This window comes from Cebus imitator, unplaced genomic scaffold, assembly GCF_001604975.1.
Source record: "Cebus imitator isolate Cc_AM_T3 unplaced genomic scaffold, Cebus_imitator-1.0 Scaffold126, whole genome shotgun sequence".
NCBI classification, from domain to species: domain Eukaryota; kingdom Metazoa; phylum Chordata; class Mammalia; order Primates; family Cebidae; genus Cebus; species Cebus imitator.
The window spans coordinates 3,234,550-3,247,578 of record NW_016107441.1 but is presented as its reverse complement, the minus strand read 5'-3'; the positions used below and the strand labels follow the sequence as shown (position 1 = coordinate 3,247,578).

The 13,029-nt window shown below is 39.1% G+C and overlaps 1 protein-coding gene across 2 annotated transcripts in view; it reads left to right on the top strand.

Annotated features, from left to right (window-relative positions):
• Positions 1-13,029, top strand: part of FAM114A2 (family with sequence similarity 114 member A2) — a 45,018-nt gene that overhangs the window by 21,131 nt on the left and 10,858 nt on the right. For both annotated transcript variants that reach the window (XM_017540532.2, XM_017540533.2), the window contains exon 9: positions 4,336-4,415. In XM_017540532.2, coding sequence (XP_017396021.1) covers positions 4,336-4,415 — 80 coding nt within the window. The remainder of the gene's footprint in view (positions 1-4,335; positions 4,416-13,029) is intronic.

Genomic DNA, 13,029 nt, shown 5'->3' with positions numbered 1-13,029 from the left:
AGTCTATGAGGATCCTTGGCTTTGGTTGCTTAATGCACTATTTTCATGCTGGTTGGCCTACTGCCAGGAGGTGGAGCTTTCGAGAGAGCATCAGTTGGGGTAGTATGGGGAGGAATAGGCAGTGAGCAGGGCCCTAGAACTCTGAAGAGTGTATGTTCTTTGTCTTCAGTTACCAGGTTGGGAAGGGCAGGGTTAGGTGTGTCTGAACTCAGACTCTCCTTGGGTGAGTCTTGCTGTGGCTGCTAAGGGGGATGGGGATGAGGTTCCCAGGTCAATGGAGTTAATGTTCCTAGGAGGATTATGGCTGCCTCCACTGTATCATGCAGGTTGTCAGAGAAGTTGGGGAAAGCTGACAGTCACAGGCCTCACCCAGCTCCCATGCAATCCAAAGGGACAGTCTCACTCCCACTGTGCCTGCCCCTCAAACACTGAGTCTGTTTCCAGGCAGTGGGTGAAAAGGGCTGAGAACTTGTCCCAGACTACCCACCTCCCAGCTGTGAAAGCAAGTAAGGCTTTCATTCTTCCCCTGCCCATGGAGTCCACATACAGGATTCATGCCCTCCCTTGAATTCTGGCAAGAAGACTTTTTCTTTTTTTTTTTTTTTCCCAGAAAAGAGTCTCACCCTGTTACCAGGTGCCAGGCAGGAGTGCAGTGGTGCGACCTCCGCTCACTGCAACCTCCGCCTCCTGGGTTCAAGCAATTCTCCTCCCTTAGCCTCCTGAGTAGCTGGGACTACAGGTGCACGCCATCATGCCCAGCTAATTTTTTTTGTATTTTTAGTAGAGACGGGGTTTCACCATGTTGGCCAGGATGGTCTCGATCTCTTGACCTCGTGATCTGCCCGCCTCGGCCTCCCAAAGTGCTGGGATTACAGGCGTGAGCCACAGCGCCAGGCCCAGAAAACTTTTTGATCAGTTCAAATTGTTACAGAGTTCAACTGGAGGTTTCCTTCTTCCTGTGGCTTTTTCCCCAGAGCCTCTGGCCATCCTCCTTAAGGCCCCCTGTGAGGTAAGGTGGAAATTGCTAGGGCACCTAGCAAGCCCATAGGGGTTTTCCCACTGCTTCTGCTACCCTTGTATTTCACTTGGCTCTCTAAATTGATTCAACTCCTGGTAAGGTGAGATTCTTCTCCCACAATCTATGGCTTCAGGTTCCCCGATGGGGTGTGTGTTCCAGGGTGGATGATCACCCTTTCCCACTTCCACATTATTTGGGGACTCACAGTATTTAGGATGTTTCCTGGGTCCTGCAGAGCAATCCACTTCCTTCAGAGGGCATGTGGGTTATCTCAGCTTTCTTAACATATTCCTGTAGTCTTTCTGGAGCAAAAGTTTACTGTACGAGCCTCCACATGCTGCCCTGTCCATCCGAGTGGGAGCTGTAATCTAGTCCTGCCTCCTGTCTGCCATCATCTCTCCTACTTTTGAGACTTTTTCTTTTTTGTTTCCATTTGTATTCTGCATTGTGTCCTAAGAAGTCAAACTGGCTGGCTATATAGCATCTTGCTAAATGACACCTTATTCTATGTAAAAGTACTTGTCATGATTGGAAAATGGTTCTTGAATACAAGTTTTTAAAGCTGTCCTGAGATATTGAGAAGGCAGTACAGTGTGGTGAATAAAAGGATGGGTTTCAGAATTAGATTTGGATTCAAAAATCAAGATCTGCCATTTACTAAGCCATGTGACTTTGGGAAGTTACTTAACACTGAGCTTCTGTTTCCTTATCTGTAAGAAGAGTATGCTAATTCCTCTCAAGTTATTGTAAGGACTAAATTGAATATTATATTTAATATGTGGCACATAGTAAGCACTCAACAAATGGTAGCTATTCATATTTTCTCATAAGTAAATAGGTAAAAATATGCATTTTAAAAGTCTTACTTAGCAGGAAACCGATAATACTGATTTTGATTTTCTTAAGTTGCTCCATTGTTCCTAATCAAGCCCTGACATGACAGTCCCGTTATTTATAAACTTAAGTTATTTGTATGTAGTTCCATTAACAGTACTTGTTCAATTTACTCAACATCTGGCTTTGCATAGTCATCAGAAATCCCAGTCTTTAAATACCATTCAGAGAACTCCAAGTAGTTTTCTAAACAGAGGGATTTGTGTCTATGACATTTTTTTCTCCTACTTGTTCACCAAACAGAACTCCGAAAAGATAACGCTGGATTCCCTCCACCCCTCACTCTGCCCCAGCCTTCCTCAGTGATTTTGGTTGAGAATGCAACAGTGACCTTAGTATTTAATTATATCTCTATGAAGCTGTTTTTAAAAACTGTGGTGGTAGCAGAGGGGAGAGAATACACTACAACCTGGTTCTGGTGATGTTGGTTATCTTCATTTTCCATCAGCATCCTTGGTTCTTGTTCCTCTACCTTATGTACCTGATTCATTTTTTTCAGAAGGAGTCTTCCTGCTTGGAAGACTCCAGCCACTCTACACAGTCCCTCTAAAGCACTACCCCTGTGTCCTTTCCATCCTTACACATTTTTAGGCAATAACTACTTTTTCTACTCAGTTCTAAAGAGAGCAGATCACTGTAAGCTTCAAATTTTTTTTTCTTATCACAACTGTTAGCAGTGTTTCACTTTCAGACATAATATATGGGTATTTGGATGTTTATAAATTATATACAGGCACTACCATAATAATGTATAATTTACATTCTAAAATATACCCTAAAATAGAATTTTTAATAGAATGAGATAAATCCCTATAAATAAAAAGTACATTTTTCCCCTGCCCTCCATTGAATTATTTCGTGAACCCCTTATTGGGTATATGCATCCCACTATGGATTCAGATTCATCCCTTGTATCCAAATTATAAAGTATTTGGGAAAACAAAATGTCTACCTAAACGTAGATTTTAGATAGTAGGATGTTCTTAGGAGTTGTTAAGATGAGTTATATAGGAAGAGTTGTATCAGTTAGTGAGATCAGCTTTTCCCAAACCTTATTATATCTGAGATCACTAAATCATTTAATTTTCTGCCTTAAACACCAAGAGAGAGGGACAAAAGGATAGTGGATGGTGAGATAACAGCCAAGATACACTTTTTATTCCTGGGAATATTAGGAAAGATGCTGAGTTTGAAGCAGTAATGATTTGCCCTGGCAAACTATAGACTCATGAATTAAGAAATATTCATATGGACTGTAAGTAGATTGCTAGAAGATTTCTGTGTACAAGAATTCTCTTCTGCATTCTAAGTTGCAGAGAAGCCTTGGGCCAGAACACAAAGCGGGGAATAGATAGGACTCAGATGAGTGAAGAGGAAAGACAGCATTTTCCACCGTTTGTTTGGATTTGCTAATTGTTTTTTGATCTTGAGTCACCCATTTGCGTGTTTGTTTCTTTGTTAGTGTTCCTTGTTCTCTATCATCTTTCACAAGACTAACTCCAACAGCTTCCTCACCATCCTTTCAACATTCTGGAATCCCCTTTCCTTCTCTTCTTTTCATTTTTAATTATTACAGATGTATAATGATTGTACCTCTTTTCTTCTTATCCACCATTATCTCTTACCTGGATCCTGGATTATTGCCTCAGCCTGCCTCCCTTCTTTTTCCCCTTTAAATCAGTTCTCCACCCAGTAGCCAAAGTGATCTTTCTAAAATTAAAATTTGATTCTTTTTCTGCTTAAAACCATTCAGTGATTCCTCACTTCCTTATTACAAAGTTTGAATTCTTCACCATTGATTACATGGCCTTTATTGTCTGGATCTTACCTTTCTAACTTACCACTTCTCCCCCTTATATTAGAGATACTCTCAATCATATTAAACTTCTTGCCATACTTTCTTTTACCTTTGGCTCTTTGCATTAGTTTCTCTGCCTGAAACTCTTCCTATTCTCCTGTCTAACTTGTACTCAAATTCATGTACCAACTTAAATTCCACTTTCTTGGAAGCACATCCAGACTACTTGCTTAGTCTATGCTGTTACCGTTTCTACATTCATGCTCTGGTATGTAATGCTAAAAACACAGGATTTGGACTGGGAGATGGAAGACTGAGGTTTGACTACTAATCTTTGCTATGCAATCTTGGGGAAGTCACTTAATGTCTTCAAGCCCTAATCACTTTATCTTTAACATGGAATAATGGCACTTTTCTTTCAAGCCTATTGAAGCATTTATTGATATAATATACATAAAAGGATTCTATAAGCACTAAAGCACCATGCTCATAAACATTACTGCTGCTACTATTGTTATTACTGCTACTGCTGCTGCTATTACTACTCTCTTCTTCCTCCTTGCCTGCTTCCTCATGATCCTCAGCAGTCTTTCTGGAGTGTTTTATATGGGACTTGGTTTTTTAGGGGATGAAGATTTTACCAAGGAGATAACAGAGCTGTTTTCCCAGCTGCACGTTTCCTCCAAACCAGAGAAACTTGCCAGGGTAAGTTATTATTTCTTGGTGATTTTCATTATTTTATTTGTAAGAATGTAGTGGATAAAGAGCATAAGATTGTAAATTCCTGGCAGAGGTATCACCAAAATTGAGGGTATATTCTCATTATACCCAGAATTGGATTGTGCATCTAGTTGTTTTCTGTTCCTCCAGGTTAGTGTGTTAAACCCACATCTGCCCCCAACACGTGTCCTATCTTCACCTGTTTTTATTTGGCATGCTCTCCTTGACTGAAAGCTTAATTTAGGCTACAGTGTTGGTCATTAAAAGTTGCCAGTGCTGACCAGCCTCCTGATTCCAATGGGTGAGCCTCTGTTGAGGTCTCATGGTTCTTAGGGGTCTGAATGATTTAGAGATGATATGTGGTCTTGCCCATAGGGATTAGAAGTTGTCATTGCCCAGAGCCTAGTGACTTAGATAATGACTGTTTGGCATATGGAAATGAGAGAATGTTATGACCAATGCCTTTATTTTTGGTACTGATTCCAGAAGTATTTTCTTGTATCTGGAATGTGGAGAGACTTTAATTAAAGCTCATTTGGGTAGGGAGGTTTTGCGGCACATATAGGCCGGTGCCTGCTCATGGGACACTGTTCACTGGGTCTTGGGCTGCTTGCTGCCTCTTTACCCACCTTTACCAACCTTGAGAAGCATTTCAGGACCAGTCAGCTGTAGGTGCACATTGTTTCCAGGCCAGGGAGAGCTGAGAGCTATTGTATAGTCCATCCCGTCACCTTGTCTCCATCCCCCAGGGCAAGGAATATGATGCTTGGTGTGTTATCCCACTCTCCTATGCCCATTGAAAATGCTGCATTCTCTGAGAAAGCTCTTGTAGATCATCCCCAGGCAGCTCATCTCCCTCATCTCTACGGTAACACTTTACTACAGCACTTCTGATCTTGTATTATAGTGCTTTTTATTTTGGAAATAATATCAAACTTAGAGAAAAGTTACAAGAGTAGCACAAACAACATTGTATACCTTTTATTCAAATCCAATACTATTAATATTTACCTCATTTGCTTAAACATTTGTGCTTTCACATGCGTTTTTTTCTCTCTGTGTATGTACATACATGTGTACACATAAACACACATATTATTTTTGTAACCATTTGAGAGTAAATTGTAAACATTATTGCTCTTCTAAATGTTTCAATATGTATCTGCTAAGGATAGGGATATTCGCTTACATAACCACAGCGTAGCTATCAACTTCAGTAAATTTAACATTAGTACTTTTGTTGTACTAATTTGTTGTAATCTATTAGGTTACATCAATTGACCCAATGATGTCCTTCATATCAAACTTTTTCCTCTAACACTGGAGCCAGTACACGATCACGAATTGTATTTAGTTGTCATGTACTTTTAGTTTCCTTTAATCTAGAATAGTTCTTCAGCCTTTGTGTTTTGACCTTGGTGTTTTTGGGGGAAAAAAAAAGCTCCCCCTGCCTTTATAAAAATAGAGCATTCCTCATTTGAAATTTGTCTAATGCTTTCTTATGATTAATGTCAATTTACTGGCCAAAACATTCCATAAATAATGGTGTGTCCTGGCCAGGGTATCACATCTAAAGGCACATGGTATCCATCTGCCCCTTATTGGTGACGTATTATCTGATTTCTTTCTGTAGAGTTACAATTTATTTTCCTATGTTGCTAATAAACTTTCTGTGAGGAGATACTTCAAGACCATATGAGTATCCTGCTACTCATCATAATTTCTCTCCTACATTTAGCATCTATTTATGATTCTTGCACCAATATTTAATGTGAAGATTTACCAGTTGGCTTTGAGCATTTTAGTGTAGTCATGAGCTCTCCTTTCTCCCCCATTTTTGTTCATTCTTTTTCTATTTGTTATCAGTATGCTTTCATGGAGCTCTGCCTTTTCCCCATTGGCTTGTAATTCATCACTGTCCTTTATTATTTTGATATTCAAATTTGTCTTTCAAGCTGGCTCCTAGGTGGCATGCCTTCAACATTTTTGGACACTTCCTTATTTTCTGGCATAACAATATATTCTAGACTCATCTTATGCCTTCTGTGCCCCAGCTCTGCAAGCAGACATTTCTTTGAGAAAGCATGCTTCCTTTTGGGTTTTATAGACCAAGACCTGGGTATTAAGTGTACTCATTGCTACTAGCGTGGCTTTGATTACAGACTGTCAGCAGAGCTAGGAAATATACTCAGGTACATATGCACACATATGTCTTACATATGTAGACACATAAATATGTGCACATGTATACCTATATGTATTTTAGAAATCATGAGTTCATACATAGTATAAATCCAATTTTAATCCACCCCTACAGGGTTTTTCCTTGCCTTTCCCCATTACACATTTGTATCTCCCTTCTACAGTAGGAACCTTGTCTCACAACAATATTAACACATTTCCTTAATTATGAGATGTATCTGAAATAGTTTTATTGCTTTGCCTATACTGTAGATTGAGTATCCCTTATCCAAAATGCTTGAAACCAGAAGTGTTTCAGATTTCAGATTATTTTTGGATTTTGGAATATTTGTGTGTGTGTGTGTCTGTGTGTGTGTGTGTGTGTGTGTATGTCTGTGTGTGTGTGTGTGTGTATATATGTATGTCTTTGTGTGTATGTATATATGGATATATATATATATATATACACAATTGTGTGTGTGTATATATATATATACAGACATATATATGTACACACAGACATTTATATATACACAAACATATGTATATATATAATGTTATATCTTGAGGATGCAATCAAGTTTAAACACAATTTATTTATGTTCATATATACCTTATACACATAGCCTAAACATAATTTTACACAATATTTTAAAAACTTTTGTGCATGAAACAAAATTTTGAATTCCTTTTGACTGCAGCCTGTTGCACGAGGTCAGGGTGTGGAATTTTCCACTTGTGGCATCATGTTGGCACTCAAAAAAATTTCAGATTTTGAAGAATTTTGGATTTTCAGATTAGGGATGGTTAACTTGTACTATAAAAGAAACACAAAAAAATTGTTTTATTTGCTGCCCTATGTGTTAATTTTATTTTTAAACATGTAGAGTATTTATTAACATGCTTCCAAATATCAAACTGCACAAAAAATATCCTCAGGTGTCTCTCCCTCCCACTTCCTTCCACTCCATTCTCCTCTTTTTGTAGGTATTCATCTTTCCTGTTTCCGGCTTATCCTTCCTGAGTTTCTTTTTGTAAAGATAAGCAGATATATTTTCTTATCTCCTCTGATGCAAAAGTTAACATACTATTTGCACTCTGCTTTTTTCACTAGCCTTGTACATAATGTATTTTTATGCATTTATCATAGTTTTAAAAAAATGTGTATCTTACCTCCTATCCTAAAGCTTAAATGTCTTGGAGCCAGGATCTATACATATCTATTTCTTAAAATTCCATCTCTACTACCTGTTACTTTCTGTGTGACCTTTAGCAAGTTGCTTGACCTTTGTGAGCCTCATTTTTTCTGTCTGTTTGATGGGTGGTAATAATGTAGGGTTCCTGTGAGGTTTAAATGTGTTAACACACAAAGCTCTTACAAATTTTGTGTATGAAATAAAATTTTGAATTCATTTTGATGGCAACCTGTTGCATGAGGTCAGAGTGTGGAATTTTCCACTTGTGGCATCATGTTGGCACTCAAAAAATTTCAGATTTTGGAGCATTTTGGATTTTCAGATTAGGGATGGTTAACTTGTACTATAAAAGAAACCTGCAAAAAATAATTTGATTTGCCACTGGCGTGGCTTTGATTCCATAGTAAAATGCTCACTGTTGATGGCTCCACAGAAGGTAGCCCAATGTCCTTTGCTTGCAGTTGTTCAATAAATATATGTATATGTTCAGTAAACCTTTATTATGCTAAGTGACTTGCCAGGTGCTAGGGAAATAATCTTGAAAAAGACATAGTTTACATGCTTAATGAGAGATCATATTAATATATATTTTTGTAAGACCAGTAACTCCTTATCTATCTGGCAGTTCTAGCCATTCTCTGAAAGCAGTCTTCAGATTGTTTAAATTTTAGACATTGAGATTTAAGATATAGATTGGTTAAGGATCAAGGCCTTAGCCATTGGTCCTTAAATACTTATATGTCAGGCTGTGATGTAGGGGAAAGAACACTGAATTAAGAGCCTGGGAATATAATTCTATGATTCTGGTTCTTATTCTGATATACTCACATGTGGTGTGATGTTGGACAAATTTCTTTTCTTCTCTAGGCCTCATTATTTTTCTGCTGGAGATAAATAAGTGGTTGGAGAAGCTAAGTTCAAAGGTGACTTTTGAGGTCTGCAGATCTCAACAGTGGGAAGTTCCAGACTGAATTGTGGGAGTGAATGACATTAATAATTTTGGAAAAGGATAGTAAATTACCTTGAGTTGGCACAATACTTCATGATGATTTCACTTAATACATTTATTACAAGAGAGGTCACTTTGGGTATGCTGTGCCTACTAAAATACCTCCTGGCTGGGTGCGGTAGCTCACACCTGTAATCCCAGCACTTTGGGAGGCCGAGGTGGGTGGATCATGAGGTCAGAAGTTCAAGACCAGCCTGGCCAAGATGGTTAAACGCCATCTCTACTAAAACTGCAAAAATTAGCTGGACGTGGTGGCAGGCACCTGTAGTGTCAGCTACTTGGCAATGCTGAGGCAGGAGAATGGCTTGAATTTGGACAACAGAGGTTGCAGTGAGCTGAGATGGTGCCACTGCACTCCAGCCTGGGTGACAGAGTGAGACTCCTCAAAAACAAACAAAAATCTCAGGTATATTAAATTTATGGTATCAGTTTTTTTTTCTTTTATGTGGTCTATCAACTCTCCATTTTTCTTTCTTTTTAAATCTCAGATAAATTAATCCTTCATTTTTCACTCATTTTGTCTACTCAAAGATATTGCAAAGAATTTAGCATACTGTTTGTATTATTAGCCAACTGTTAGGATTCTTTCCAGCCTCATCTGTCACTGTTCTTTTCTACAAATCTCGCTACTCTAACCTTGTTTTCTGTCACACTTCCCCATCCTCTATATTTTTCCATACTGGCCTTTGTTGTGTTTCTCAGGTATACAAAGCTGATTTCCTTGTGTGTACAACTCTCTTTGCCTAAATATTTGCGTGGCCAACTCCTTCAGATTTCAGCTGAAACATAACTTTTCTGGCATCCTTCCTGACTACCCAAACTAAGCTCTACCCGTACTCACCATTACCCCATTTCATTTTCTTTATGTATTTGTTTGTTTTCTGTTAGTTGCCTCATTAGGAGAGAGAAGAACAGGCTCCTAGTTTGTATTATTCACCATTGAATCCCCAGCACTGGCACAGTGTTGGTATATATTTGCAATAAATGAATGAATAACATGCCTGTTTCTTATATGATAGTATTGCTAGATATCTCACAGTTTACCTACACATTTTGCATTTTTCTGTTTCCAAGCCTTTATATAGGTCATCTGTTTGATGTTTTGAATTTGAGAGGTTAATGCTTAAGTAATGCGAAGGTATAGAACAGAGCTAGATTGTTCCTTGAGAGGTTAATGCTTAAATAGTGGGAAGGAATAGATCAGAGCTAGATTGTTCCTGAATGTTTTGGGAACACAACTCTGGCTTTAGCTCATTCAGGTAGCCTTGGGCGTAGTCCCACTTACTGATCCTTCAATGCCTACCTCCAATGCTGTATCTATAATAAAACCTGTGTTTCTCTCAGTTAGAATGACTCTCAAGGTCTTCTCTGGATTCCTATTACCTCATGACAGCTTTGAACACATTCTGTATATGTAAAGTTAATAAAGTGGATGGTAATAAACAGTTCCCGAGAAACCAGGACACTCTCACTTGCAAATAACAGAAGCTCATGAAACTTAAAAATAACAGAAACTAGTTTTAAAGAGGGAAATTCAGTAGCTTAAGAAAATAGAAAATCCAGCACCAGAACTGGCTTCCGGCATGGCTGTATTCAGGAACCTATCTCTATCCCTACCTGTGTCTTTTGGCCTGCTTCCTTTTGTTTTGGCTTCATTCTTAGGGAAACTTTTCCATATGGTAGTAAAAGGACCATTGGCAGCTCCAGGGTGGGTGACTTTTTTCTATTTGAGTAACTCCAGTGGAAAGAACACTTCTTTTTGCTGCTAATTTTACCAGATGTCCTGGGACTGATGTCCATTGATCTGGCATGGGTTACTTTTTAATCTATGAACCATTCACTCTGTGGACAGGGGTGTTAGCTACTTCTGAATGGTTTGCCAGCTTTTGGAGCCAAAAGATGGAGGCAGCTCCACCCAGATCACATGGACTAAGGAGAATCTAGAACCTGCTAACCAAAAGAAAGGAGAAAAGGATACTGATCATATCCATATCCAGAACAGTAGATGTTCTTCACAGTATGCTGGATACTGGGTATGGATGTGCAAAGCCAAATAAAACACACTGTATCCTATAATACATAGTTATGTTAGGAAACAGATAATTCTACTATATTTTATTAAGTACTAAGTTTAAGTTACCTGGAAGAGATGATGTCTGGGTGGAGGATTGAAAGAACAAGTACAGTAGAGGTCATTCTTACCACAACATAAATTGGAAAATGGTAAGAGATAAGGCTGGACTTTAAAGAAAAAAAAAAAAAGAGATAAGGCTGTTAAAGTGGGTAGGGTCTAGGTCATGGAGACCTGTTACATCATGTAAAGAGCACGATCCAGCTGATGAGGAGCACTTGAAGGAAAGAGGAATGGTCAGCCCTGGGCTTAAGACAGATCACTGGTAACATTATGGAAGATAGATTTAAGATAAACAAATCAGAGGCAGGGAGACCAGTCATGAAGTAGATCTGAACTCAAGCAGTGATAATAGGGAGGAAGAAGATGGGAAGGAAAAGCATGAAGGGGGCTTGGATAAAATCAGAGCATCTTGGTGATTGGTTGGAGGGCAAAAATATCTAAGATGGCCCCTGTATTTTGGCTCAGGTGACTGGTATATGGTGGCACCTCTAAAACTTTGGGAAATAAAAGAGGATGAAAAATTTGGGGGTAGGAAGAGAAAGACAATGAGTTCAAAGTTTTTACTTGTTGTATGTGTGATGCCTGCAGAGTATTTTGTCTAGCAGGCCTTTGGAACAAGTTTTCAGGAAAGGTCAGGGATAGAAATAAGGATCTAAGAGTCAACAGCAGGCTGAGGATAGTTAAAACTACTGGTGTAGGATGGGTGGAGAGGGAATAGGATGAGGCAAGTAGAGCGTGAAGGCTAGAACTCCAAATAATATTGGTGTTTAAGAGACTGGGCAAGTAGGATCAATATATAAGAGAGACTGAGGAGGAATGAGAACAGAAGAAAGTAGGGTCACAAAAACCAAAGAAAACCAAAGAAACAACCCAAAGATTCATTATCAGGAGAATGGATAAATTGTGATATATACAATCATGCATTGCTTAATGATGAGGGATATGTATGTTATGAGAACTGCATCATTAGGTAGTTTTGTCATTGGGCGAATATCAGAGAGTGTACTTACACAAACCTAGTTGATGTAGCCTATTACACACCTAGGCTGTATCGTATAGCATATTGCTTCTATACAAAACTGTACAGCATGTCATGGTACTGAATACTTTAGATGATTGCAACACAATGGTATAGGAAAGGTATAGTACAAATATGGTATTATAATCTCACAGGACCACCACTGTATATGTGGTCTGTTAAGCATCATTATGTGGTGTATGACTGTATATAAAATGAAATACTACACAGCAGTTAATAATGTGAATGAACTAATACATTCAACAACATGGATAAATCTAACAGACATTATGTTGTACTTAAGAAGCCAGACACAAACTAGAATGAACTTATATTTTTATTTTCATGCATTTTAAGATCAGGCAATATTAATTTAAAGTGAGCAGAAGAGTAGTTGTCTTTGGGCAGGAGGAGGGGGTTGTGGTTTGAACAGTTTTGGCCAGCAAGGGATATGAGGGGGCCCTTCTAGGGATGAGGAAATGTTCTATATCTTGATCACAGTTTCACCGGCATATACACTTATAAACATTTCTTAAGTCATATCCTGAAGATTTATGCACTTTATGTAAATTATACATTTTTTTAAAAAAAGCTGATTTGAGGCCAGGTACAGTGGCTCACACCTATAATCCCAGCACTTTGGGAGGCCAAGGTGGGTAGATCACCTGAGGTCAGTAGTTTGAGACCAGCCTGGCCCACATGGCGAAACCCCATCTCTACTAAAAATACAAAAATTAACCTTGTGAGGTGGTAGGTGCCTGTAATCCCAGCTACTTGGGAGGCTGAGGCAGGAGAAGTGCTTGGACCCAGGGGGCGGAGGTTGCAGTGAGCCTAGATCGCACCATTGCATTCCAGCCTGGGTGACAAGAATGCAACTCTGTCTTAAAAACAAAACAAGGCCGGGCGCGGTGGCTCAAGCCTGTAATCCCAGCACTTTGGGAGGCTGAGGTGGGTGGATCACGAGGTCAAGAGATCGAGACCATCCTGGTCAACATGGTGAAAACCCCGTCTCAGCCGGGCGCGGTGGCTCAAGCCTGTAATCCCAGCACTTTGGGAGGCAG